Below are 27593 nucleotides of genomic sequence, written 5' to 3' on the forward strand. Positions count from 1 at the left end.
TGGTTAATATAAGAACTTTATTGAGCCAACATAGTAGTAATAATTCACATTAGCATAAAATAGCGCCTTTGACTCAAAATAAATAATTTCTAAAAATAACAAATCAAGGCACAAGAGAGACAAATGTAGTCTTATATAAAATATGTAATACATATTGGGGTAGTTGAGTACAACTGTACTCAACTGTAAGAGTATTGCTAATGTTATGCTACTACGTTGCACATATTGGTTGATATCAGAAATTGAGAGTTGGAAAATATCGGAAAAAAAGCCAATTTCGGATATCCCTACTATATAGCCCAGGGGTGGGCAAACTTTTTGACTCGCGGGCCGCATTGATATGACCAAATTTACGGGGGGGGGGGGGGGGGGGGGGGTACTATATATTTTACACGTAACAGTCCACCTGGTATTATTGTATCTGTAAAATTGCCATGCAATCTGTTATTATTATTTATTATTTTATATTTATATTTAAATATTTTTAAAATAATAAAATATTATAATAATTACAATAAAATTAAAATAATTATTATTATATTATTATTATGTAAAATATGCAAATATAACAATAATATTATATATAATTAATATAATAATTAGCATTAATATAATAATTATAATAATCATAATATTTCTAATAATAAAAATAAATAATAATAATAATAATAATAATAATAATAATAATTATTATTATTATTATTATTATGTGCTTGTGTCCCTTTTTTCAGGAGCACTTTGTAAACAACAGACCATGTCAAAAAACGAAATCGATAAAACCATCAAAAGGTTGGCTAAGGCCATGATGCCAGGTTGTATGTTGAGTTTAAATGAAATACTTTGGAAAGATTGGGCGGGCCGTATTCAAACACTTGGCGGGCCGGATGTGGCCCCCGGGCCGTAGTTTGCCCACCCCTGGTCTATCATCTACTGTTGCCTGCTTGTTAAGCCCTTTGAGGCTCTTTTGTGATTTTGGGCTATATAAATAAACTTGACTTAACTTCGATTATTTCCTCTATTTTTATTATTTCCACTATTATTAAAAAATAAGGCAGTTATTCTACGTTAAAAAATTCCACGCCGTGGATAATAAATGAAGGACATGAGTGGGCGGAGTGAATATAAATGGCAGCATAATGTCAACAGTTATGCTAGGCAGTATTATTCCATAAGGAAACAATCTATGCATCTGCAATGATATACAATGTGAACGTTTTTGGGAGCAATCAAATGAGTTTTATGAGTTATGATTCAACGCTTTTACCGTGGAAGCAGCGGGACCGGTTCAGGTTTCCACTTTTCCGTAGGTGCCATCGGGCGGCCGGTAGTGCCTCGGGAAGGCTTTGAGTTGCAGGCAGTTGAAGGCGTATTTTCTGCAGCCCACATTCTTCACGGTGTTCTCGCGCCGGCACCCTTCGCTGGTGGGACGACAAAGTCATGGCAAGTCACAAGTCCATCACTTTAGCGCTTTGAGGAAAGGATTGATTTTTTTTTTTTTTTTTTTACAACCGGCTTTTATGTGCGGGGGACGCCAACAGGACTAGTTCCATAGTTCCAAAAACTTAACAAAACTGAACTCCATTAGAAAATGTGTCTTTCTACACTTACCTGTTATTATTGCTATTATTTTAAGATTAATTGAAAAAATATTTTTATATGTTGCCTTGACTTTGGCTGTATTGTCATTTATTAATTATTTTTAAATTATTAATTATTTTGTAATATAATAAAATGTAAATTTTATTTGTGTTATATTTATTATTAATTATTTTGTAATATAATAAAATGTAAATTTTATTTGTGTTATATTTATTATTAATTATTTTGTAATATAATAAAATGTAAATTTTATTTGTGTTGTATTTATTATTAATTATTTTGTAATATAATAAAATGTAAATTTTATTTGTGTTATATTTATTATTACTTATTTATTTATAATAAATAAAAAAAAACAGTAAAAGAAAAAAGAAATGAAAATATTAGCAAGCTTAAAAAAACTGTGGTGGTCCACCACAAAAGACTGATTGATTTATGATTTTTTTTTTTAAATTAGACACTATAATAAATTTTTTTGTCATTTATTTATTTATTTATTTACTATTAGATAAATAAACCATAGTAAAATAAAAAATATATATTTAAAAACTGGACTGCCACTGAATACTGATTGATTTATGACTTATTTTATGAAAAATTATTTAAAATTATGAAATTATTACAATTACATTTTTGTTAGATTTACATTTATTTATTATGAAAAAAAATTGTGAAAAAAATGAATGAATGAATGAATTACTAAAACATTTTAAAAAGTTGTGGCCTGGCTGCCGTATAATACCAGACACAAAAGAAGATAAATAATAATAATATTAATAATAATAATGCAGAGAACAATATTTAAACATTTTTTTTAAAATGTGTCACCACAGACCACTGCTGAATAATGATTGATTTATGAAAAAAAATTATTAGATACTATCATAATTTTTTTTGTCATTTATTTATTTATTTACTATTAATTAAATAAACCATAGTAAAATAAAAAAATATATATTTAAAAAACTGTGGACCGCCACTGAATACTGATTGATTTATGACTTATTTTATATAAAAAAAAACATTATTACATTTTGATTTTTGTTAGATTGTTAGATTTATTTATTTATTATGAATTAAAGAATTTGTTTTGAAAAAAATGAATGAATGAATGAATTATTAAAACATTTTAAAAAGTTGTGGCAGGTCAACACAAAAAAAATGGGTCACCGCAGACCAGTGCTGAATAATGATTGATTTATGTTATTTAAAAAAAAAACACATTATTTTTTGTGTTATATTTATATTTTTATTTATAATTTATTTAAATAAAAACAGTAGTAAAATAGATAGATATTGTCATTGCACATTGCTGAATAACTGATTCATGACTTATTTTAGAATTATTTAAAATAAAACGTTAAATAATAAATAAATTAAAAATAAATAAATCTATTTTTTGTTATATTTATTAATTTTTCACTTTTTATTATTAATTAAAAAACAGTAGTAAAATAGATAGATATTGTCATTGCACATTGCTGAATAATGACTGATTCATGACTTATTTTAGAATTCTTTAAAATAAAACGTTAAATAATAAATAAATTACAAATAAATTAAAAATAAATAAATCTATTTTTTGTTACATTTATTAATTTTTTACTTTTTATTATTAATTAAAAAAACAGTAGTAAAATAGATAGATATTGTCATTGCACATTGCTGAATAATGACTGATTCATGACTTATTTTAGAATTCTTTAAAATAAAACGTTAAATAATAAATTAATAAAAAATAAATTAAAAATAAATAAATCTATTTTTTTACTTTTTATTATTAATTAAAAAAACAGTAGTAAAATAGATAGATATTGTCACTGCACATTGCTGAATAATGACTGATTCATGACTTATTTTTAGAATTCTTTAAAATAAAACGTTAAATAATAAATAAATTAAAAATAAATAAATCTATTTTTTGTTATATTTATTAATTTTTTACCTTTTTATTATTAATTAAAAAAACAGTAGTAAAATAGATAGATATTGTCATTGCACATTGCTGAATAATGACTGATTCACAACTTATTTTAGAATTCTTTAAAATAAAACGTTAAATAATAAATACATAAAAAATAAATAAAAAATAAATAAATCTATTTTTTGTGTATTTATTAATTTTTTACTTTTTTATTATTAATTAAAAAAACAGTAGTAAAATAAGAATATATATATATATAACATTTTAAAAAGCTGTGGCGGGTCCAAAAAAAAAAAAAAACGGTCACCATAGATACTTGACCCTTTTTTTTTTTTTTTTTTTTACACAAGAGCCATTCCCCCTACATAGCAGTGCATACATCTTTATTGCACAAACATCATAATTCAGCTCAATATCTTCTATATGCATATTCTGCATGTTCAAATAAAAAGCATTGAAGCACAGTTCATGTATGACAGCAGCTTCAAAATAAACATTAAAACTATATCAGCTTCTATTAGTTATTGATATCAGTTGGATCATCAGTGCTGTAATCCATATACGGAATATGACTTCATACGGTTTGCTATTATAATATTTTCATTGCTTTCGTTTAAACACTAAAGTGACTGGAGTTTTTCTAAAGCAGGGGTCTCAAACTCAATTTACTTGGGGGCCACTGGAGCTCGGGTCTGGGTGGGACTGGGCCGCATCAGGTTTTCAAAAAAAAAAAAAAACAACCCAAAAAACGCATTTATTAAAAACAAAAAAAATTTTAAAAACTTCGCTTTGGTTCCAATTTTTTTTTTTAAGTTGACTATAGGGGTGTTATTTCACGTCTAAAGGACTCTAATAATGATATATATAAATAAAAAATAAAAATAATAAAAATATATATAAATAATTCTCAAAAAGAATAACAATGACTTCAGACTGGAGTTCGATTCCACCCTCAGGCATCTTTACGTGGAGTTTGCATGTTCTCCCTGTGCATGCGTGGGTTTTCTCCGGGTACTCCGGTTTCCTCCCACATTCCAAAAACATGCTAGGTTAATTAGCGACTCCAAATTGTCCATAGGTATGAATGTGAGTGTGAATGGTTGTTTGTCTATATGTGCCCTGTGATTGGCTGGCTAATGTCTACTATATTAGCTGGTAGGAGAGTAACAGCGACTATAGGGGTGTTATTTTATGGCTAGAGGGCTCTGATACAAGGACGTAAACAGTTTTTTTTATACTGTAATGATAAAAATATGGTTGCATGGTGCTGGAGTGGTTACTGCGCAGGCCTCACAGCGAGGAGACCAGGGTTCAATTCCACCCTCGGCCATCTCTGTGTGGAGTTTGCATGTTCTCCCCGTCCGGGTACTCCGGTTTCCTCCCACATTCCAAAAACATGCTAGGTTAATTAGCGACTCCAAATCGTCCATAGGTATGAATGTGAGTGTGAATGGTTGTTTGTCTATATGTGCCCTGTGATTGGCTGGCCATCAGTTCAGGGTGTACTGTGATAGACTCCAGCACCCACACGACCCTTGTGAGGATAAGCGGTACAAAATGAATGAATGAATAAAAAGTGCGTCCCCATGACCATGTGGGTCCCAGGTTGAGACCACTTGAGAACCCCTGGTCTACAACAAGAACTGAAACAGGTCATCAAAACAACCCCCCCTTGCATGAAAGTCACGCTACTGGAAGACAAGAAAAAACGTAAAAAGCTAGTAACGACTTTGTGCTAAGCTACAGTCGTGATTTCGATACCTAAACATGAGGTTAGCGGAGGTTTAGCTAACGCTATCCAACAACAGGACCCACTCTGAACCCAGCACGGCCCGTTAAGGTCACTTCAAATCAAAGTATCCAAGTGCTTGTCAGTATTTGCCGTAGTATTGCCTCTCGCCCAAAGACAGCTGGGATAGGCTCCAGCATTGAATGAATGAATGAATGAATGGGTTGTGGAGGCTAAATCTGCATTCTTCTTCTATTGGCCAAAACGCTCAGATTACGCAACCTCCTTGCCTGATCACGCCTACTCTGTTGTGATTGGTCACAACAATATCCTTGAGGTAGGTCTTTAGCTCCCCCCAAAAATGACTCCTTCCTTGGGGAGTCCATGGACAGACATGCAAACAAAAAAAACTTAGCTGCTACTTAAAAAAAAAGCCTAGTTGCAATACATGGACTTCCTAAAACGATGAAAAGATGTGATGAAGTTATCGTTCCCGTCCATTTGCATGCAACATGAATATGAAAAATTGCATATGTAAGGTGGGGCCCCTTTAATAACCAGGTTTTGATACTATAAAGGTGGTCTTTGGGTTACGTTTCGTGGTTACCAACTCCCGTAAATTGATTAAAAACGTCAATTTAAAACATGCTACATGCTACAAGTATGGATGAACACAGTGGGTGTTTTAAATATTTTTAAATATAAATATTTTAAATATGGAATATTAAAAAATTATATTTTAAAATGTTTAATATTATAAAAAAAACAAATGAAACAACATTGTTGGAAAAACGGAAAAAGTTATTTTTACGAGAATGAAGTCAAAATACGGCAAAATATTTACAACAAAAACATTCATAAGAAGAAAAATGAAATAGCTGAAAAATAAAATAAACAACAAAAATAAAAAAACAGCTGTAATTGTACAAAAATAAATCCAAAATATTAAGACAAAAAAGTCACATTCTAATAATAATAATTTTTAAAGAATTAACTGGTAATATCATGAGAAAAAACAATATAATTTTAGTAGTATAGAGTGGACATATTCAAGAAAAAATCTGTCATTATTTTATGAAAAATAAATAAAAATAAAAATAAAAATAAAAATAAAAATAAAAATAAAAATAAAAATAAAAATAAAAATAAAAATAAAAATAAAAATAAAAATAAAAATAAAAATAAAAATAAACTTGCAATTTTTAAAAAAAAATATTCTTCTTATTATTATATTTCCTTGAAACATATAGAACTTCTTTATATTATATTATATTTGGCCCAAGCTGGAAAAAGTTTGTCTTCACTGTTTGACTGTCACCACCATCATGAAAAACAAAGATGGTATCCTTGAACATGTTCAAGGATCTGCTCCTTATTATTATGGTCTTATTATTGGCTGGAAGAAGTTATGTTCATTCAGCAGAAGGCTTAAAATTATTTCACATATTCTCCTGCCTTTTCTACGTCCTTAAATCTCCCAAGCGGAAGTGCGACAAAGAAAAGGAAAGCCATAGGCAGCGAATGGAAAACAATATTATTGTTTCATTTAATTATTCTATCAATTGTAATTGTAAAAAAAATGAAACAACATTGTTGGAAAAAACGGAAAAAGTTTTTTTTACGAGAATGAAATCAAAATACGGCAAAATATTTACAACAAAAACACTTACAAGAAGAAAAATGAAATAAACAACAGAAATAAAAAAACAGCTGTAATTGTACAAAAATAAATCCAAAATATTAAGACAAAAAAAGTCACATTCTAATAATAATAATTTTTAGAGAATTAACTGGTAATATTATGAGAAAAAACAATATAATTTTAGTAGTATAGAGTGGACATAAAAAATTATGATGAATAAAAATAAAAATAAAAATAAAAATAAAAATAAAAATAAAAATAAAAATAAAAATAAAAATAAAAATAAAAATAAAAATAAAAATAAAAATAAAAATAAAAATAAAAATAAAAATTTTAGTAGTATAGAGTGGACATATTCAAGAAAAAATCTGTCATTATTTTATAAAAAATAATGACAAAAATAAATCCAAAATATTAATCCAAAAAAGTCACATTCTAATAATAATAATTGTTAGAAAATTAACTGGTAATATTATGAGAAAAACAATATAATTTTAGTAGTATAGAGTGGACATAAAAAATTATGAAAAATAAAAATAAAAATAAAAATAAAAATAAAAATAAAAATAAAAATAAAAATAAAAATAAAAATAAAAATAAAAATAAAAATAAAAATAAAAATAAAAATAAAAATAAAAATAAAAATAAAAATAAAAATAAAAAATAATAATAAAATTAATAGTAATAAAATAAATAAAATAAATAAAATAAACTTGCAATTCTTTTAAAATTATTATTATTATTATTATATTTCCTTGAAATATATAGAACTTCTTTATAACCCAAGGACCACCTGTATTATTGATACTTATACTAATAAGAGGGTCAGCTGACCCAGCAGGAAACAGAAAATGTTCCTGTGCACAAGGCATCACTTGAACATGCAGCATAGCTAACGCGAGACAGCGACACATGTCCAGAATTGCATGAACCGCTCCCTCCTTGTGGGGGGGGGTATTAAACGTAAATTTAAAAAAAAATAAGATTTGGTCGTTCGCAGCCGCTCAGCTGCAACGGAGTCTCGCCAGAATAAAAGCCACGCTGAGGAAGATCCACACCACCAGAAGGTTGGGGCTGAGGGCCAGCAGGGGCAGAGAGTACAGGAGGCTGGGGTCCATGCGGAAGTCCCGAACTGGCAGTAAACCACTCAGGTTCTTCTGGATCACCCCCTCCCTCGTCCCAATGCTAAAGGTGGGGCGGGGGGGGGCATGAATTATGAGCCGGGGTGACAGAAGTAATGGCAAATTAAAGCCAAAGCGTATAGGAATAAAAAAAAAAACAAAAACACGACAACATCACAAAGTATCCAGCAAAAACGAGTGCAATGAAGCGGGAAACAGGAAGCAGGAAAAGGAGAGAGAGGAAAAGAGACAAAAGAAGGAAAAATTGAGACCTCTTTTTCGCCAACATACGCCAAAATTCCCGAATTTTCTCCATGTTCATTCCGCTGACAAAGGCAGGAACACGTTCTTGAGCACTTGATTCGGATCAAAAATGACCCCCACACTGCACCCCCCGACCCCACTGCGACCGCCCGCCCGCGGGGTTCTCATGAAACGTTCCCTATTTCATTTACTGACGTTAAAAAATTCCTCATGGAACAACACATGGAATGATACAGCACTCTACAAGAAGCAATTAAGTCGATAATATTAAATAATTTACCAAAATAAATCCAAAATATTAATACAAAAAAAAGTCACATTCTAATAATAATAATTTTTAGAGAATTAACTGGTAATATTATGAGAAAAAAAACAATATAATTTTAGTAGTATGGAGTGGACATATTCAAGAAAAAATCTGTTATTAATTTTTATAAAAAATAATGACAAGTAATACAAAAATAAAAAATAAATAAAATAAATAAAATAAAATAAAAAATAAAAAATAAAATAAATAAATAAATAAATAAATAAATAAATAAAATAATAATAATGAAAACAATAATAATATTATAATGATAATAATAACAAGACAGTGGCATGAACATGATTATATCTTGCAAAAAGGGGTAGGCATTTATTAGCTTTAGCTTCAGCCTACTCCTTTTGGGCTTGGGATCAGATAGTTGAATACAAATGTAAATAATGGAAAATGATATTTTGATTGATGTAAGAAATACACTGTAATGTTTCATATATTTGCACAAATTCATAAAAAAAATGTTTGTGGTTTGAATCAACATCGACAACGGATCAAGACCGGGGTCCTACCTTCGCATACAGTCCAGGGCCTGGGTGAAGACCTGAGGCGCCATTCCGTGCTCGTGCTGCAGGATCAGGCACTGCTCCAGTGTCACCGACATGGCCGTTCGATCCTTGGCGCTTTTGCAGCTGGTGAAACGAACCCCATTAAGCCGACGACAGATCTGAGATCAGAATAGAAAACATCACAGTCTGACAATTGAAAGGAATGATCCAGAACAGGGGTCTCAAACTCAATTTACTTGGGGGCCACTGGAGCTCGGGTTTGGGTGAGACTAGGCCGCATCAGGTTTCCAAAAAAAAAAAAAAAATGCATTTATTAAAAAAAAAAAAATTAAAAAAACTTTGCTTTGGTTCCAATTTTCTACAAGAAAAGCTCTGATAAAACATCCACTGTTCTCAAATATCTTAATTTTTATTTTTCTACACAAAATAAGATGAAAAATAAACAAATCAAGAATAAAGAAAATCAATAAATCAGTAATAAATAAATAAATAAATATAATAATAATAATAAAAACTTCGGAAACCACATATAGTTGGTGGGTAGACAAATGATTATTTTCAGATTAAAATGAACAAAGCATTATTAGAGCCCTGTAGACATGACAAAACACGACTATAGTCACATTTATACTCTTTTTATTTACAACATATTGCGCAACCGCAGGGTCTTGAGACACATGCTAACTCGCAAACTAGAGAGCTAGCGACCTAAACAGTAGCCTTCAAGTTATTTCCTTTCAACTTAAATCGCCAAAAACTTACCACTTCCACACGGATAGGGAGGATAACTATTAACAGTTATTTAACCTTTAACATGAACATTAATCAAACGTAATAATTTTTTCTGGGTACATGATACCATACAGCATCCATATCAAACTAACATTAAACTTTCATATCAAGGCGGGGGCCTCAAACTAGTGTCCTGCGCGCCACATTAGGCCCGCGGGCCTTGTGTTTGAGACACCTGATTTTTCAGGAGCACTTTAAACATCACACCACAGCAAAGTACGAATTTTGTGAAAGTTAAATGTTGAAATACTTGCGGGCCGAATTCAAACACTTGGTGGGCCGCATGTGGCCCCCGGGCTGTAGTTTGCCCACCTCTGCTCTAAATGCTTCTCAAATGCCACTACTATGTGTGTAGTGCCCTTTTGTCAAGGGCAGTGGCATCCAAAGTGCAGCCTTGGGGCCATTTGTGGTCCGTAGCTGTATTTTTGTTGTTCTGAAGCACATTCAAAAAAATGTAATTTAACAAGAAAATTTCTAAAAATAACAGGAAAATTGGAAAAATGTGTAGCAATCTAACAAGAAAATGTCATAATTACACAAGAATCACATAGTATGTTTAATGTTTAATAGGTTGCAAACAAAAATATTAATATATATTTATTAGGGTGGGCGGCACGGTGGTCGAGTGGTTAGCGCGCATACCTCACAGCTAGGAGACTAGCGCCGCACTAACATTAAACTTTCATATCAAGGCGGGGGCCTCAAACTGGTGTCCTGCGGGCCACATTTGGCTCGCGGGGCACATGTTTGAGACCCCTGATTTAACACACATACACTATTTTACGCTTATAAAAAACAGTCCGCATTGAATTTTTTGCCGAATTTTTTTCTGTAAAATTGTTGGGTGAAATAGTAAAAAAAATATGTTTAATAAGTGGAAAACAAAAATATTGATATATATTTATTAGGGTGGGCGGCACGGCGGTCGAGTGGTTAGCGCTCAGACCTCACAGCTAGGAGACCAGGGCCTCAAACTAGTGTCGTGCGTGCAACATTTGGCCCGCGGGCCGCATGTTTGAGACCCCTGCTCCAGAAGGTCTAGTTCACCAGAAAGATCACCTCGGCTGCTTGCCACAGGATGTCCACGTTCTTGTTTTTCCTCGACTCCACGTTCTTCCCCAAGAACCGGAGCAGCTCCGGAAGGCAAGTCTGAGACCGAGACCTCGGGAGGCCTGAAGGTTGCAAGGAAAGGTAACTAGGACATGTCATTGGTGTCAATGTTTATATTTCTCATCTCTTACAGTCTTCAGGTAGAACTTCCTTAAACTGTTCATAGTAAGAATTAAGCCTGGTCAAACTCTCCATGTTGATGGTCTCCTGAAGGGACGTGTCTCCAAACCTGAAACCATATAAAAACCTTCTCCAGTCCAAAGCCAACATGCAAATGTAAACAAAGCTTCAGGTCCCGGTTCCTCCTCCTTACTTCTCTGCCAGCGTCTGCTGCTCGTTGATGCCGACGTTGAAATGCACCGGCTGGACCCTGAGCAGCATTCCGCTCTGGATCTCCCGCGGCAACGCATCAAACATGGTTCCCGGCAAAGGGATGCGGACGTTGAAGCCGTCGCGGTTGCCGGTGATGATCGGTAACATGTCGAGGGCAGAGCCGCCCAGAGCCTGTGTGACCTTCAAGGTGACAACACAATGCTGGCATGGACGGCACCGATCATGCGCTCCTGAGTTTGAAGACCAGTTGGAAAATATGGCGGAATGTACATTTTGCAAAATACTGGTCTACAAGTAAAATGAATAAAAGAATAAAAGTAGTGAATTTATTCCTGTTTTGGTCACTAATAAATAAGCGAGAAGTGCAGATTGGTATAGTTTCCAAGATAGAGTATTGCATCAAAATAGGAAATGTATGCAAAATAAGGCAAAAGCAGCTTTATCAGAATGTACAGCATGTCTACAGTTCTACCTGAAAGCCTGTCTGCACGTTTGAATATGAGTTAATATTTTCTGGAAGTGGACAAAATACATACATGTAGAGAAATTTCATGACCGGTAGCAGAAATTGACAGATCATTATAAGCAGCTGGTGGCAAACCTCCTGAAGTCCTACAAAGCCCTTGGCTGATATTATTAGATATTATTAGATATTGAATAAAGTGAACTTTGTTGTTTGAAGACATACTTTAGCTTGATTTTTATAAGATATTTCTTGTTTATTTCTTGACACATAAAAAGTTCAACTGAAATATTTTAAAAATCTAAATATAATTTTTATGTAAAAATACTTAAATCTATTGTATAAACATATTATAAATATAATAATAACTATTATTATTATAATTACTGCAACTTTTATATTATATAATAATAATAATAATTATATAATAATAATTATTATATAATAACATATAATACAATTATAATAAAATTATTATAAATATATATTATAATATTATTACATAATATATCATTATATAATTACTATATTAATATTAATTATTATATTAATTTTATTATTATATTATATTATATAATTATTATATACAACAATAATAATAATACTTATTATTATTTTTATTGTTATTAATTATTATTATTATTATTATTATTATTATTATTATTATTATTATTATTATTATTATTATTATTATTATTATTATTATTATTATTATGACAGGTCAATAACACTCAATAGGTTATTACTTAGGTTATTACATAAATATTTTACAATACAAATAATTTTAATAATAATATTTGGAAAAATTAATCCTATTTTTAATGACCTCTCATGGCCCACCTGCAGTACCACCACCGCCCAACAGGGGGCAGCAGCCCACACTTTGGAATCATATTTACAAATATAAACATATTATAAATATAATAATAAATAATAATTATTATTCTAATTATTATATAATTATTGCAACTTTTATATTATATTATTATATAATAATAATATTAATAATTGTATAATAATAAAAATAATAACACTATTATATAATACAATTATAATAAAATTATTATTATTATTATTATATATGATATTATTTCATAAATTATTGTATAATTATTATTATAATATAATATTATATATAATAACAACAATACTACTACTACTACTAATAATAATAATAATAATAATTATTATTATTATTATTATTATTATTGTAACAGGTCAATAACACTCAATAGGTTATTACTTAGGTTACTACATAAATATTTTACAATACAAATAATTTTAATAATAATATTTGGAAAAATTTATCCTATTTTTAATGACCTCTCATGGCCCACCTACAGTACCACCACAACCCACCAGGGGGCAGCAGCCCACACTTTGGGAATCACTGTTCTAGACGGTGGATGCCCTCTATGAAGCCACCTACATCACCTGGACCCCCTAGCCTTCCATTTGCCAATACAACTGCAATTTTCAACTGGTCTTGGATCAGGAGTATACGTATATAGTACCACCCATCATCCTACCTTAAAGGTGACATTACGCAGGTCCATGACTCCAACGCTCATGTCCTCTAACATGGCCACCTCCTCTCCTAAAAACACATACGCCAAACACAGAGTTTACACGAGGGGTGTCCGATATTTGCATAAAAATGAGATATAATAACCTTGTTACAAAGTAAACTTCCTACTGCATTATGTGGCTATACAAATCAATATCTACACACAATACCTATGCCAAAAAAAAAAACCATGTATTCCATCCGCAAGGCATGCTGGGTAGCTTGTGGTATATTTCTCCCAATATTTTGCATTCACATTTTTGCTTGATTGTTAACATAGTCTTGATATCCAATGTTTTAATGTTCATAGTTTATATTGTTGTTGCAGTTGGACTACCCAGCATGCCTTGCGGGCATTTTGAAATAGATTTATGTGATGCTTAAACTTGTTGTGGATGTGTCGTGTTTTTCCTCATGATTCCAAAAGACCCATGAGAACCCCGCTGAGCCGAGGGAAGAGCGTGTACCGTAGGTGCTGAGGAGGGACTCAAACTGAGCCAGTAGGCCAATGGTGTACAGCTGTCGAAGGAACCCGTCATCACGGAGACAGTTCCTCAGTTTGATAATGAATCCGCAGATGAGAGCAGTGAGCTGCAACACAAGCACAAGATTGTTACGTTTTCCCGCCCCTCGTCATGTGACTGACGGACTGACGGACTGACCGCCTGGCAGAAGACGACATCACGGCGGTACTGCAGAGAAACGTCCATCGCGATAGTGGGAGCGCTGTCCTGCATGAGCAGAAAGACCATGGACTTTTTGGCTTGGTCGCTCATCATGGCGACACAGTCGGTGAGCGTGGTGAGGAGAGGGTACAACGCCTCGCTCCACTCGCCTGGGGAACACAAGCGTAGCGATGTCATCCCGACAACCGCCAACTGTCAAGTGAGCTCAGAAGGAAAGGAGAGGAGGCGGACATGATAGTAAGCAGACGGTCGTGCTTGCAGGCAGCGCTTACCTGGGTACGCCTCCTCGACATTAGGGCTCCCGTCCAGAAGAAGGGATGAGGAGCAGCATGCGTGACTAGCGGGTGCTGGAAGCCACAGAGATGCACACACATATAAATGTGGACCTGAGACCAGTCCATTATTTTGAAAGTGTCGTTTTCTAATCCAAGTGGGGGGCTAAAGTGTTTTTTTTGTTTTTTTATTTATAAATTGGCCCATGGCATCTTCTAAAAAAATAAACAAATAAATAAAAATAGACACAATAAGGATGTAGAAAAAGTTATACTGGTAAGAAAATAAACAATATTCTGGGAATAAAATATTATTCCCCATATTCTGGGAATAATATTTTAATATCATTTTTTTATTATTTTATATTAATATAATATAAATATTTAATATAATATAAAGTAATATATTGTTATTTTATATTATTTTATTATTATTAAATATTATGCCCAATATTCTGGAATAATATTTTAATACTATTTTTTTACTATTTTATATTATATTAATATAACATGAAATATTTAATATAATATAAAATAATAATATTTTATTATTATTATTTTATATTATTTTATTAAATATAATTCCCAATATTCTGGGAATAACATTTTAATATATTTTTTTATAATTTTATATTAATATAAAATATTTAATATAATATAAAATAGTATTTTATTATTATTATTATTTTATATTAGTTTTATTATTATTAAATATTATGCCCAATATTCTGGGAATAATATTTTAATATTATTTTTAATTATTGTATATTATATTAATATAATATAAAATATTTAATATAATATAAAATAAGAATATTTTATTATTATTTTATATTATTATTATTATTAAATATTATTCCCAATATTCTGGGAATAATATTTTAATATTATTCTTTATTATTTTTATTATTATTAAATATTATTCCCAATATTCTGGGAATAATATTTTAATGAATAAATAATGAGTACAATGCATTAATAAAATGTTAGAAAAAAAGATGAGTAGAGGAGAATAAAGTTTAAATATGATCATATACAATATTTATACAGGGCTTAAAGTAAAAAAAAATATTATTATTATTAAATATTATGCCCAATATTCTGGGAATAATATTTTAATATAATTTTTTTAATTACTGTATATTATATTAATATAATATGAAATATTTAATATAACATAAAATAATAATATTTTATTACTATTATTTTGTATTATTATTATTAAATATTATTCCCAACATTCTGGGAATAATATTTTAATATAATTCTTTTTTATTATTTTATATTATATTAATATAATATAATAATATGTTATTGTTATTTTATATTATTTTTATTATTATTAAATATTATTCCCAATATTCTGGGAATAATATTTTAATGAATAAATAATGAGTACAACGCATTAATAAAATGTTGGAAAAAAAGATACACATTTCCGAGGAGAATAAAGTTCAAATATGATCATATATAATATTTAGACAGGGCTTAAAGTAAAAAAAAAAACGGCCCAGTCTCACCCAGACCCGAGCTCCAGTGGCCCCCCAAGTAAATTGAGTTTGAGACCCCTGTGTTAAATATATATTCTGTCCCCCCAGACAATTTTGTTAACTCAAAATTAAACCCCAATTGAGAGGACACATATGCAACAATGGCAGAGTACGTATATTATTATAATATCATATGTAATCCACCTACAGTTGTCTTGTTTAGGGCTCGGAAGGCATGCAGATGAGAGAGCAGGCAAAGAGGATGATGATGTGGGAGGTGATGCTGATGATGATGATGATAATGGTGGAAATTCCCGCAATGAACTTCCCGGGTTGATCCAGAAAGCTCTACGTTTTCCATCACCTTTGCAAAGCCCAACGGGCCCAAGTTAGAAGCGTCATAGTGTGATTTTTTTTTGCAGCAACACATGCATGTGTGTGTGTACATGCGTTACCCTTCGTATGGCCGCCGCCATGTGGGTCCGCGTGGACTCGGTCTTGGCCGCCATCGCCGAGATTCTTCTCCTTCTGCAGCAGCTTGTCCACACGCTGGATGATGCACTCCAGAGATTTGTCCACATTCAGCCATACTTTCTCCTAACGGGAGACACCACAGCACACGTTTATCACCCACATCAAATCCACAGGGATACGTAGTTACATAAATATCCTATGGGAAATAGACAAGAAGAAAAATGGCGACATGAGTCACATGTATATGCAATATGCAATTTGTTAGTTGTGGCTGAGAAGTCGGAAAATTAGCCGTTTGGTTGTAATTTTTTATTTATTTTTTTTTAAAGCCGTCAACCATGTTGTACACAATTGGCTCTAATTTTGTTGCACAGCGCAAGGTGACGCAGGATGGCTCGGGAAGGAGGGGGAGAAGGGGGTGGGCTCGGGTGGGTCGAATTGACCCATTCGACAACTAATAATTAACAACAACTAAAAACAAGGCCTTGTTTTTTTATTTTTTATTTTTTATTTTTTACTTTATATTTTATATTTTTTTATTTTGTATTTTTCATTTTTCACTTTATATTTTATATTTTTTATTTCGTATTTTTCACTTTTCACTTTATATTTTTTATTTTGTATTTTTCACTTTATATTTTTTATTTCTTATTTTTCACTTTTCACTTTATATTTTTTTATTTCTTATTTTTCACTTTAATTTTAATTTTAAATTTTTTATTTGTCACTTTATATTTTTCACTTTATATTTTCTATTTTTCATTTTTTAGAGAGACTATTGAAAGGATAGCAGGCTGCACGGTGGGTCGAGTGGTTAGCGCGCAGACCTCACAGCTAGGAGACCAGGGTTCAATTCCACCCTCGGCCATCTCTGTGTGGAGTTTGCATGTTCTCCCCGTGCATGCGTGGGTTTTCTCCGGGTACTCCGGTTTCCTCCCACATTCCAAAAACATGCTAGGTTAATTAGCGACTCCAAATTGTCCATAGGTATGAATGTGAGTGTGAATGGTTGTTTGTCTATATGTGCCCTGTGATTGGCTGGCCACCAGTCCAGGGTGGACTCCGCCTCTCGCCTGAAGACAGCTGGGATAGGCTCCAGCACCCCCACGACCTTCGTGAGGATAAGCACTAGAAAATTAATGAATGAATGAACCTTCTAAATGTGTTTTTTCAACATTATTAGAGCTCTCTAGACATGAATTAGCACCCCTATAGTCACTTATACACTCCTATAATTCATTATTTGTGACAACTCTTTTGCTGGAGACCCCGAGTTCAGTTCCACCCTTGGCCATAAATAATAAATAATAAATAATAAATAATAAATAATAAATAATAAATAATAAATAATAAATAATAAATAATAAATAATAAATAATAAATAATAAATAATAAATAATAAATAATAAATAATAAATAATAAATAAAATAAAATAAAATAAAATAAAATAAAATAATAATAATAATAATAAAATAAAAAATAAAAAATAAAAAATAAAAAATAAAAAATAAAAAATAAAAAATAAAAAATAAAAAATAAAAAATAAAAAATAAAAAATAAAAAATAAAAAATAAAAAATAAAAAATAAAAAATAAAAAATAAAAAATAAAAAATACAAATAAAAAATAAAAAAAATGATATGAGTGTGATCCGTGTCACATACCCACTCCTTCTCATGCCAGTCCACAAGCAATGATGACCGACTGTTATTGCCACTCCACTTTGCGAGAAGCGTGTCCTGGTCATTGCGGAGAACAACTTGCTCCGAATCAGCAGAGGGAGACGATTTGGAAGCGATGTACTCGGGCCGTGCCGCGTTCAGGGCCTGAATGGCAGACGCCAGCAGCTCGCAGTCACACACCGTCACCAGCTGTCGAGTCTTAGCGGAGCAGGTGGTGGTGACATATGACGTGCGGTCGTGTTATCATTCGGTCAATTATACTACTACTACTACTACTACTACTACTACTACTACTAGAGATACATGGTGGCGATCCAGTACCTTATCAGCCAGTGTGGCAAGTGTCCTTTCAATTCCGCTGGCAGAGCGGTCCTTTGCGGCTCTGGAAAGTCTCTCCGCATAATAATTGACCTGCGTCTTCAGTGTGTTGATGTGGGAGATGATCTCTTTGGCTCGGACCACATCCTGAGGTATGAAGACCATAGACTGCGAGCTGGAGAGGGTGCTGCTGCAGAGGGGAGACATTTGGCATGAGTAGCTTGTTTGTGGAGGTTGATGTCAAACCTCGTAGTGCCTCTATGAACTATTTCAAAAGTGCATTTGCATGCGCATGCCTTTTTAACAAAAGCAATAAAGACGATGTAACGTTTAAAAACAAAGAGACAATCAAACAATCCTCACTTTAACGTTAGATTTTTATCAGCACCTTAACTCGTTCAATCCCAGTCATTTGAGACAATTTTGACTGATTTTTCAAGACACACGGAGTATTGTAGTGGTGGGCAAACTAAAAAAAATTTTTTTTAATGAAAATTATTTTTTTTAATTAGAATGTAAAAATCTTTAAAAATTAAAAATAAAAAGTAATAAAAAAACTTACATTATATTAGAAAAAAGTATCGGATTATAAATCTCCGATTTTGGTTCTGTGATAAAATCCATCCATTCACGGGGTGGACTATGGAACGCTAAGGGGTTAAAAAACTCCAACCAATGAGTCACATGTGCTTATTTTGGTGAAGGGACTGTGTACAAATGTGCAGTAATGACTTGAAGAAGAAAAAGATGGCGGTTTTTGTGGCATAATAAACACAGACAAACAAAAAAGGAAGCAAAATCAGTGCGATCCACTCACCGCACCTCCTCATAAGCGCTGACCCCAAAAGTCACAAAAATAAAACAATTAAGAGGACTGAACTGCAGAAATAATGCAATCATGTAAAGTAAATTATAGCAAATTATAAATCAAGTGAATAAATAAAAAAAAATCACCATGATCAAGTGAAAAAAACTTTAAAAATAATCTTCAAACTTACTGTTTTTTTGCTTCTTCAAACTTCTGAGTGAGTTTTCTCAAGCCGCCATTTTTAAAACCCTGGCAGTGTGCGGCCGGCGCACCGATAGTGACGACATCGTACGTGTGCTCTGGAAGCAAAAGCGAAAATATATAAAAACAAAAAACAAAAAAAATGTCAACATAAATGCTTACCCAAACCAAACTCATCCTGGACTCTCATTCGCTGAATGTGCAGGTTGGTCGAAATGAACTCCATCTTCCTGTCCGCCTTCCGGCTGCTGGCTTTGAATGACGGACCTGATGGAGAATGAGTAGTGGCGACGTTCATTACTGAGCTTACATCAGTTTCACAGTCTTCCTGGTCCTGAAGCAGCAAAACAGGCCCCAGACCATCACACTACCACCACCATATTTTACTGTTGCTATGATGTTCTTTTTCTTTTGGGGGACACACACTTTCCTTTATTACAGCAAGTCTTCCTGGTCCTGAAGCAGCAAAAAAGCCCCAGACCATCACACTACCACCACCATATTTTACTGTTGCTTTTTCTTTTGGGACCCACACCTTCCAACCAACCAATCAGCTACAAATAGCAGAGACCGAATCCTAAGACCGGTTGCCTGGTGGTCTATTGGTTAGCAGTAAGGATCGACTGATACATCGGTCGGCCGTAATAACTCGGGGTAATAACTATAAAAGCAATCTTCACTTGCTAAATGTACTGCAAAAAAGGCCAGTAAGGATAATTCATAATGCCGCCTACAGAGAACATACTAACTCCTTATTTCTAAAATCACAAATACTTCAACTTGCTGATATAGTTCATCTTCAAACAGAAGAAAAAGTACATTTGAAACACTTCTATGCTAGGACTACGTTAGCGTTAGCATAGCATTTCAGGATGTGGAATCAAACTATGGAATGGATTGAGTAAGGAAGTCAAACAATGCACAACGATGAGCCAATTCAAGAAACAATACAAGCAGTTGATGTTTGATAAATACAAGGATGAAGAGTAACAATAAAATAAAATAAAATAAAATAAAATAAAATAAAATAAAATAAAATAAAATAAAATAAAATAAAATAAAATAAAATAAAATAAAATAAAATAAAATAAAAAAAATAAAATAACCTCGGTACGAGGTGCATTATTAAAAAACAAACAAAAAAAAACCTCCAACTGTATTACGGAAAGCAGGAAGTGAACAAATGTATAAGTAATAAAATAAAATAAAATAAAATAAACCTCAGTACGAGGTGCATTATTAAAAAAAAAAAACCAAAACCTCCAACTGTATTACGGAAAGCAGGAAGTGAACAAATGTATAAGTAATAAAATAAAATAAAATAAAGTCTTGAACCAGTCATGATGTGCTATATATATCACTATATTGACACTTACTATGGTACCCATTATGGCATTGTAGAAAATTGGAACCAAAGCAAAGTTTTTTGTTTTTAATAAATGCGTTTTTTTTTTTTTTTTTTGAAAACCTGATGCGGCCCAGTCTCACCCAGACCCGAGCTCCAGTGGTCCCCAAGTAAATTGAGTTTGAGACCCCTGATGTACATTGAGGGAGCAAAAGCAGTATCGGCCACAAATATCGGCTAAGGGTGATGGAAAAAAATCGTGATCGGCATCGGCCTAAAAAAAACCATATCGTTCGATCCCTAGTTAGCATCATGGCCAGACAGTCAGGAGATCTGGAAGATCTGGGTTCAATTTGCATCAACTAAGTTCCATTTATTCCTCATTTAGAATAATTTTGCATCATTTTCTCTAGAACCGATTGATTAGATTTTCTGTACGATGGAGCGCAAACCAAAGAAGAAGCAAATTGGTTGAAACCTTTGTAGCCACTGAGGTCAGACAGCGTTTCCTGGTACGAGACGAGGATGGCCTGGTAGTGAGCGACGATCTGTCGCCGCAGGTTCTCCCAGCAAGGGGACAGCTCCCCCAGTTCTTCCAGCTCCCCCACCCTACCAGGAAAATGATTTCACGTTAAGTGTTACATAAAATATTACGCAATATTGTTCTAACAGTGTGTGTGTTGTACCGAGCCGTGTCCTCCTCCAGCAGCAGTTTGACAAACTGTCTAGGGATGTTCAGGGACAAGACGCTCTCGGCCATCTGTTCAAGCACCCGTAGGTGGTTGGCATTCGTTGTGGGGAAGCGGTACATCCTGGACATTGTGCCTCCAAACACTGAAAACGCATAAAAATCCATATTATTATATTTAGAACTTGAAGTAAACAGATCCCTCACAGTCACCGAGCGGAATCAATACAATCTTTCTTGGTAATAAGATTCATGGTGTGATGTAAACATGGAGCCAAGGACAGATGGAGGACAGCGTGATAGCAAATAAACCAGGGATCTCAAACTCGGGTCTGGGTTTTCCAAAAAAAACAAACAAAAAAAACGCATTTATTAAAAACAAAAAAATTAAAAAACTTGGCTTTGGCTCCAATTTTCAACAATAAAAGCTCTGATAAAACATTCCACTGTTCTCAAATATCTTACTTTTTATTTTTCTACACAAAATAAGATGAAAAATAAATAAACAAATCAAGAATAAAGACAATCAATCAGTAATAAATATAATAATAATAATAATAATAATAAAACGGCAAATAATAAAAACTTAAGAAACCACATATAGTTGGTGGGTAGACAAATGATTTTTTTCAGATTAAAATGAACAAAGCATTATTAGAGCCCTGTAGACATGACAAAACATGACTATAGTCACATTTTAATTTTAATTTTAATTTTAATTTTAATTTTAATTTTAATTTTAATTTTAATTTTAATTTTAATTTTAATAACTTTAATTTCAATTTTAATTTAGAATAATTTTAATTTAAATATTATTTACAACATATTGCGCAACTGCAGGGTCTTGTGACACATGCTAACTCGCAAACTAGAGAGCTAGCGACCTAAACGGTAGCCTTCAAGTTATTTCCTTTCAACTTAAATCGCCAAAAACTTACCACTTCCACACGGATAGGGAGGATAACTATTAACAGTTATTTAACCTTTAACATGAACATTAATCAAACGTAATAATTTTTTCTGGGTACATGATACCATACAGCATCCATTTTAATTTTAATTTTAATTTTAATTTTAATTTTAATTTTAATTTTAATTTTAATTTTAATTTTAATTTTAATTTTAATTTTAATTAAAAATAATTTTTATTTTAATTAAAAATAATTTTTATTTTAATTAAGAATAATTTAAATTTTTTAAAATTTAATTTAAATATTATTTACAACATATTGCGCAACTGCAGGGTCTTGAGACACATGCTAACTCGCAAACTAGAGAGCTAGCGACCTAAACGGTAGCCTTCAAGTTATTTCCTTTCAACTTAAATAGCCAAAAACTTACCACTTCCACACGGATAGGGAGGATAACTATTAACAGTTATTTAACCTTTAACATGAACATTAATCAAACGTAATCATTTTTTCTGGGTACATGATACCATACAGCATCCATATCAAACTTGCGCGGGCCGCACTAACATTAAATTTCATATCAAGGCGGGGGCCTCAAACTAGTGTCCTGCGTGCCACATTTGGCCCACGGGCCGCGTGTTTGAGACCCCTGAAATAAACAAAATGGAGTTTATATGAGGGAGCATCCATGTTTGAATATAAACATGCCACACAAAAAAAAATAACAAATGCAAATTTGTGGAAAACGTCACTGCACCTGAACGCAGCAGTGTGTCTCTGCACAACGAGGCGTACTTTATTCGGACTCCCATCGCTTCCGACAGGCTCTCGTCAACAGCAAGCATCGTCTACAAGGGAACAATGAAGGCACTCAAGCTTTGGTGTGCATGAAGAAAGTTTTAAGGCAGTGGTGTCCAAAGTGCTGCCTGAGGGCCATGTGCAGCATGCAATTGTTTTTTGTTTTTTTTTTTCTGGCCCATTCTAACAAGAAAGCCAAAAAAATTAATGGAAAAAGTGTAATAAATTGAAAAGAATAAAGTCAAAGTATTAAGAGGAAAATGTTGTAATAATTATAATAATTAATTAATTAATTAATTAAAAAACAAAATAAATAAATGAAAAAAATGGAAAGAAACAATAATAAGAATAAAGTTATAATATTATGAGAATAAACTCATAATATGAGGAAAAAATCATGTAATTTTAGTAGCAAAGAGGTAAAATATTGAAGAAAAAATTACGGAAAATATTATGGGAATGAGGTCATCATATTACGATAATATTAAGATAATTTTGGTAAATTATTTGAGAAGAAAAAAATAATGAAAAAAAACAAAGTTGAAACTAATAATAGTTTTTTTTAAAAATATTCATTCATTCATTCATTTTCTACCACTTTTCCTCACGAGGGTCGCGGGGAGTGCTGGAGCCTATCCCAGCTGTCTTCGGGCATGAGGCGGGGTACTAGTAGCCATGAGATGAAATATTAAAGAAAAAACTATGGGAAATATTATGAGAATAAAGTAAAATATTAAAAAGAAAAATTTGGATTCTAACAAAAAAAGTTATAATTTTATAAGAACTCATAAATATTATTATAAATAAAACTAATTTGAAATAATAAATAAATAAATAAATCATAAATAATAAATAAAACTCATAATATTCTTGAAATCAATTCTTGAAAAATCATGTGATTTTTGTAGCAAAGAGGTAAAATATTGAAGAAAAAATTACGGAAAATATTATGGGAATGAGGTCATCATATTACAAACAATTTTTTTAGTAAATTATAATAAAAAAATAATTTTAAAAAAAGCAAAGTTGAAACTAATAATAGGCTTTTTATATGACAAGGCTGAGTTCAGTTTTTTTTTAATATTCATTCATTCATTCATTTTCTACCACTTTTCCTCAAGAGGGTCGCGGGGGTGCTGGAGCCTATCCCAGCTGTCTTTGAGCATGAGGCGGGGTACTAGTAGCCATGAGATGAAATATTAAAGAAAAAACTATGGGAAATATTATGAGAATAAAGTAAAATATTAAAAAGAAAAATTTGGATTCTAACAAAAAAAGTTATAATTTTATGAGAACTCATAAATATTATTATAAATAAAACTCATTTAAAATAAATAAATAAATAAATAAATAAATAAATAAATAAAACTCATAATATTCTTGAAATCTTGAAATAAATTCTTGAAAAATCATGTCATTTTTGTAGCAAAGAGGTAAAATATTGAAGAAAAAATTACGGAAAATATTATGGGAATGAGGTCATCATATTACAATAAAAAAATTTTGGTAAATTATTTGAGAAGAAAAAAATAATGAAAAAAAGAGCAAAGTTGAAACTAATAATAGGCTTTTTATATGACAAGGCTGAGTTCAGTTTTTTTAAATATTCATTCATCCATTCATTCATTTTCTACCGCTTTTCCTCACAAGGGTCGCAGGGGGCGCTGGAGCCTATCCCAGCTGTCTTCGAGCGTGAGGCGGGGTACTAGTAGCCATGAGATGAAATATTAAAGAAAAAACTATGGGAAATATTATGAGAATAAAGTAAAATATTAAAAAGAAAAATTTGGATTCTAACAAAAAAAGTTAGAATTTTATAAGAACTCATAAATATTATTATAAATAAAACTAATTTGTAATAAATAAATAAATAAATCATAAATAATAAATAAAACTCATAATATTCTTGAAATCTTGAAATAAATTCTTGAAAAATCATGTCATTTTTGTAGCAAAGAGGTAAAATATTGAAGAAAAAATTACGGAAAATATTATGGGAATGAAAAAAATTTGGTAAATTATAATAAAAAAATAATTTAAAAAAAGCAAAGTTGAAACTAATAATAGGCTTTTTATATGACAAGGCTGAGTTCAGTTTTTTTTTAAATATATATAACTTTGTGACCAGTGACCATTGCATCATTTCATTATTTTTGGTACGTGGCCCCCGCTGGACAAAGTTGGAACACCCCTGCTTTAAGATATTTCCCTACCCGGCGGCCATTGTTGCTGTCCGGAAGGCGCCCGACTGAAATTCTCTGCTGTGCTTTCTCGTCCAGCTGCCAAGCGGCCACAGAGACGTTCCCCACCCGCTTGTTCTCCGCTGACCTGCGTATCAAAACCATTCGTTGAAAACACAACCATCTTAGTAGCACGTGAGAAAGCAGGCCTCGCGTGTGCTACCTGAGCTCCAGCTCTAATCTGTGCTCTTTGTCCTGCAACAACTCCTTCACGGGGAAAAGCGCCGATCCCAACATGTACATCTGAGCCCACACAAAAAAAAAAACACAAGTATCAGTTCCAATAAAAGTAGACTCATGCATGGGATGCGAGTGTCGATGTCGCACAGTGCCGTGGGAGCGGTCCTTGACGTCGTACACGGCCAGTTTAACCTGCGTCTGCTGGTTGATGTTTGAATCCTGGAAGAAGGCGACGCTGCTAAGGAAGATGGGGTTGCTGGTTCCCTGTTGACATGGTTGACATGAACAATGTGCATTATGTGTACATCATCATCATATTTCACCTCCATGACTTCCGTCTGGGCGTGTTTGGTCCAGAAGGCCTGTGGCGGCGTTGTGCAGCTCACGGCTACAAAACTGTTGGGCTTCCGATCCAAAGCAGGAGTCAGAAGATCTGTGCAGGCTGCCCCGTGACACATGGAGTCAACCATGACTTTCATAAATACATCACAAGTCTGCAGTTTTTGACCCTTTTGGGGTCGACTCACCGATGCTGAACTCGAGCACAGGTTCATCTGGGTCTTGACTGTTTCCTGGAACACATGAAAGATGCCATATGACATATTCATTCATTTTCTACCGCTTTTCCTCACGAGGGTCCCGGGGGGTGCTGGAGCCTATCCCAGCTGTCTGAGAGGCAGTGTACACCCTGGACTGATGGCCAGCCAATCACAGGGCACATATAGACAAACAACCATTCACACTCACATTCATACCTATGGACAATTTGGAGTCGCTAATTAACCTAGCATGTTTTTGGAATGTGGGAGGAAACCGGAGTACCCGGAGAAAACCCACGGGGAAAACATGCAAACTCCACACAGAAATGGCCAAGGTGGAATCGAACTCGGGTCACCTAGCTGTGAGGCCTGTGTGGTAACCACTCGTCCACTAGCATTCATTCATTCATTTTCTAGCGCTTATCCTCACGAGGGTCGCGGGGGGTGCTGGAGCCTATCCCAGCTGTCTTCGGGCAAGAGGCGGGGTACACCCTGGACTGGTGGCCAGCCAATCACAGGGCACATATAGACAAACAACCATTCACACTCACATTCATACCTATGGACAATTTGGAGTCGCTAATTAACCTAGCATGTTTTTGGAATGTGGGAGGAAACTGGAGTACCCGGAGAAAACCCATGCATGCACGGGGAGAACATGCAAACTCCACACAGAGATGCCCGAACATGGGATTAAACTCGGTTCTTCTAGCTGTGAGGTCTGCGCGCTAACCACTCGACCACAGTGCAGCCTAAAATTAAACATTCATTCATTTTCTACCGCTTATTCTTACAAGGGTCGCAGGGGTGCTGGAGCCTATCCCAGCTGTCTTTGGCCGAGAGGCGGTGTACACCCTGGACTGGTGGCCAGCCAATCACAGGGCACATATAGACAAACAACCATTCACACTCACATTCATACCTATGGACAATTTGGAGTCGCTAATTAACCTAGCATTTTTTTGAAAACATGCAAACTCCACACAGAGATGGCCGAGGGTGGGATTGAACTTGGTTTTCCTAGCTGTGTGGCCTGCGTGCTATTCACTCTCCGCCGTGTAGCCTCAATAGTGTTGTTTGTTAACCAAAACACGTGTTAACCGGGGCGGATGTTAACCAAGGTTAGCATGTTTTTTTGGTTAACTTTGAAAATTTAGGCCAGAATTTTGTGTGCACTTAAGCCTATGTCTCCACACAGAGATGGCCGAAGGTGGGATTGAACTCGGTTCTTCTAGCTGTGAGGTCTGCGCGCTAACCACTCGACCACAGTGCAGCCTAAAACAGAACATTCATTCATTTTCTACCGCTTTTCCTCACGAGGGTCACGGGGGTGCTGGAGCCTATCCCAGCTGTCTTTGGGCGAGAGGCGGTGTACACCCTGGACTGGTGGCCAGCCAATCACAGGGCACATATAGACAAACAACCATTCACACTCACATTCATACCTATGGACAATTTGGAGTCGCTAATTAACCTAGCATTTTTTCGGAATGATGGAGGAAACCGGAGTACCCGGAGAAAACCCACGCATGCACGAGGAGAACATGCTAACTCCACACAGAGATGGCCGAGGGTGGAATTGAACTCGA

General features: G+C 33.3%; 1 protein-coding gene across 5 annotated transcripts in view; it reads right to left on the reverse strand.

The window, feature by feature from the left end:
- Positions 1–694: 694 nt before the first annotated feature.
- Positions 695–27593, reverse strand: part of LOC131104194 (inositol polyphosphate-4-phosphatase type I A-like) — a 37726-nt gene continuing 10827 nt past the window's right edge. Inside the window, exons 4-27 of one of the 5 annotated variants that reach the window (XM_058051123.2) lie at positions 25993–26037; positions 25789–25907; positions 25613–25729; positions 25449–25528; positions 25259–25373; positions 23005–23095; positions 21335–21482; positions 21127–21257; positions 19466–19570; positions 19293–19401; positions 19112–19129; positions 18298–18484; positions 17959–18174; positions 16276–16417; positions 16029–16184; positions 14331–14405; positions 14035–14207; positions 13840–13963; positions 13335–13402; positions 11323–11522; positions 11141–11238; positions 10959–11071; positions 9111–9265; positions 695–1418 (exon numbers count right to left, since the gene is read on the reverse strand). In XM_058051123.2, the coding sequence (XP_057907106.2) occupies positions 1286–1418; positions 9111–9265; positions 10959–11071; positions 11141–11238; positions 11323–11522; positions 13335–13402; positions 13840–13963; positions 14035–14207; positions 14331–14405; positions 16029–16184; positions 16276–16417; positions 17959–18174; positions 18298–18484; positions 19112–19129; positions 19293–19401; positions 19466–19570; positions 21127–21257; positions 21335–21482; positions 23005–23095; positions 25259–25373; positions 25449–25528; positions 25613–25729; positions 25789–25907; positions 25993–26037 (2918 nt within the window). In that variant the 3' untranslated portion in view covers positions 695–1285. Of the gene's footprint in view, positions 1419–7645; positions 8080–9110; positions 9266–10958; positions 11072–11140; positions 11239–11322; positions 11523–13334; positions 13403–13839; positions 13964–14034; positions 14208–14330; positions 14406–16028; positions 16185–16275; positions 16418–17958; positions 18175–18297; positions 18485–19111; positions 19130–19292; positions 19402–19465; positions 19571–21126; positions 21258–21334; positions 21483–23004; positions 23096–25258; positions 25374–25448; positions 25529–25612; positions 25730–25788; positions 25908–25992; positions 26038–27593 lie in introns of those variants that run through there. The other 4 variants (XM_058051120.2, XM_058051125.2, XM_058051121.2 and 1 more) reach the window with 4 other exon arrangements.

This window comes from Doryrhamphus excisus, linkage group LG15 (assembly GCF_037039965.1).
Source record: "Doryrhamphus excisus strain RoL-2023G ecotype Guam linkage group LG15, RoL_Dexc_Guam_v1.1, whole genome shotgun sequence".
Classification (NCBI taxonomy): Eukaryota; Metazoa; Chordata; class Actinopteri; order Syngnathiformes; family Syngnathidae; genus Doryrhamphus; species Doryrhamphus excisus.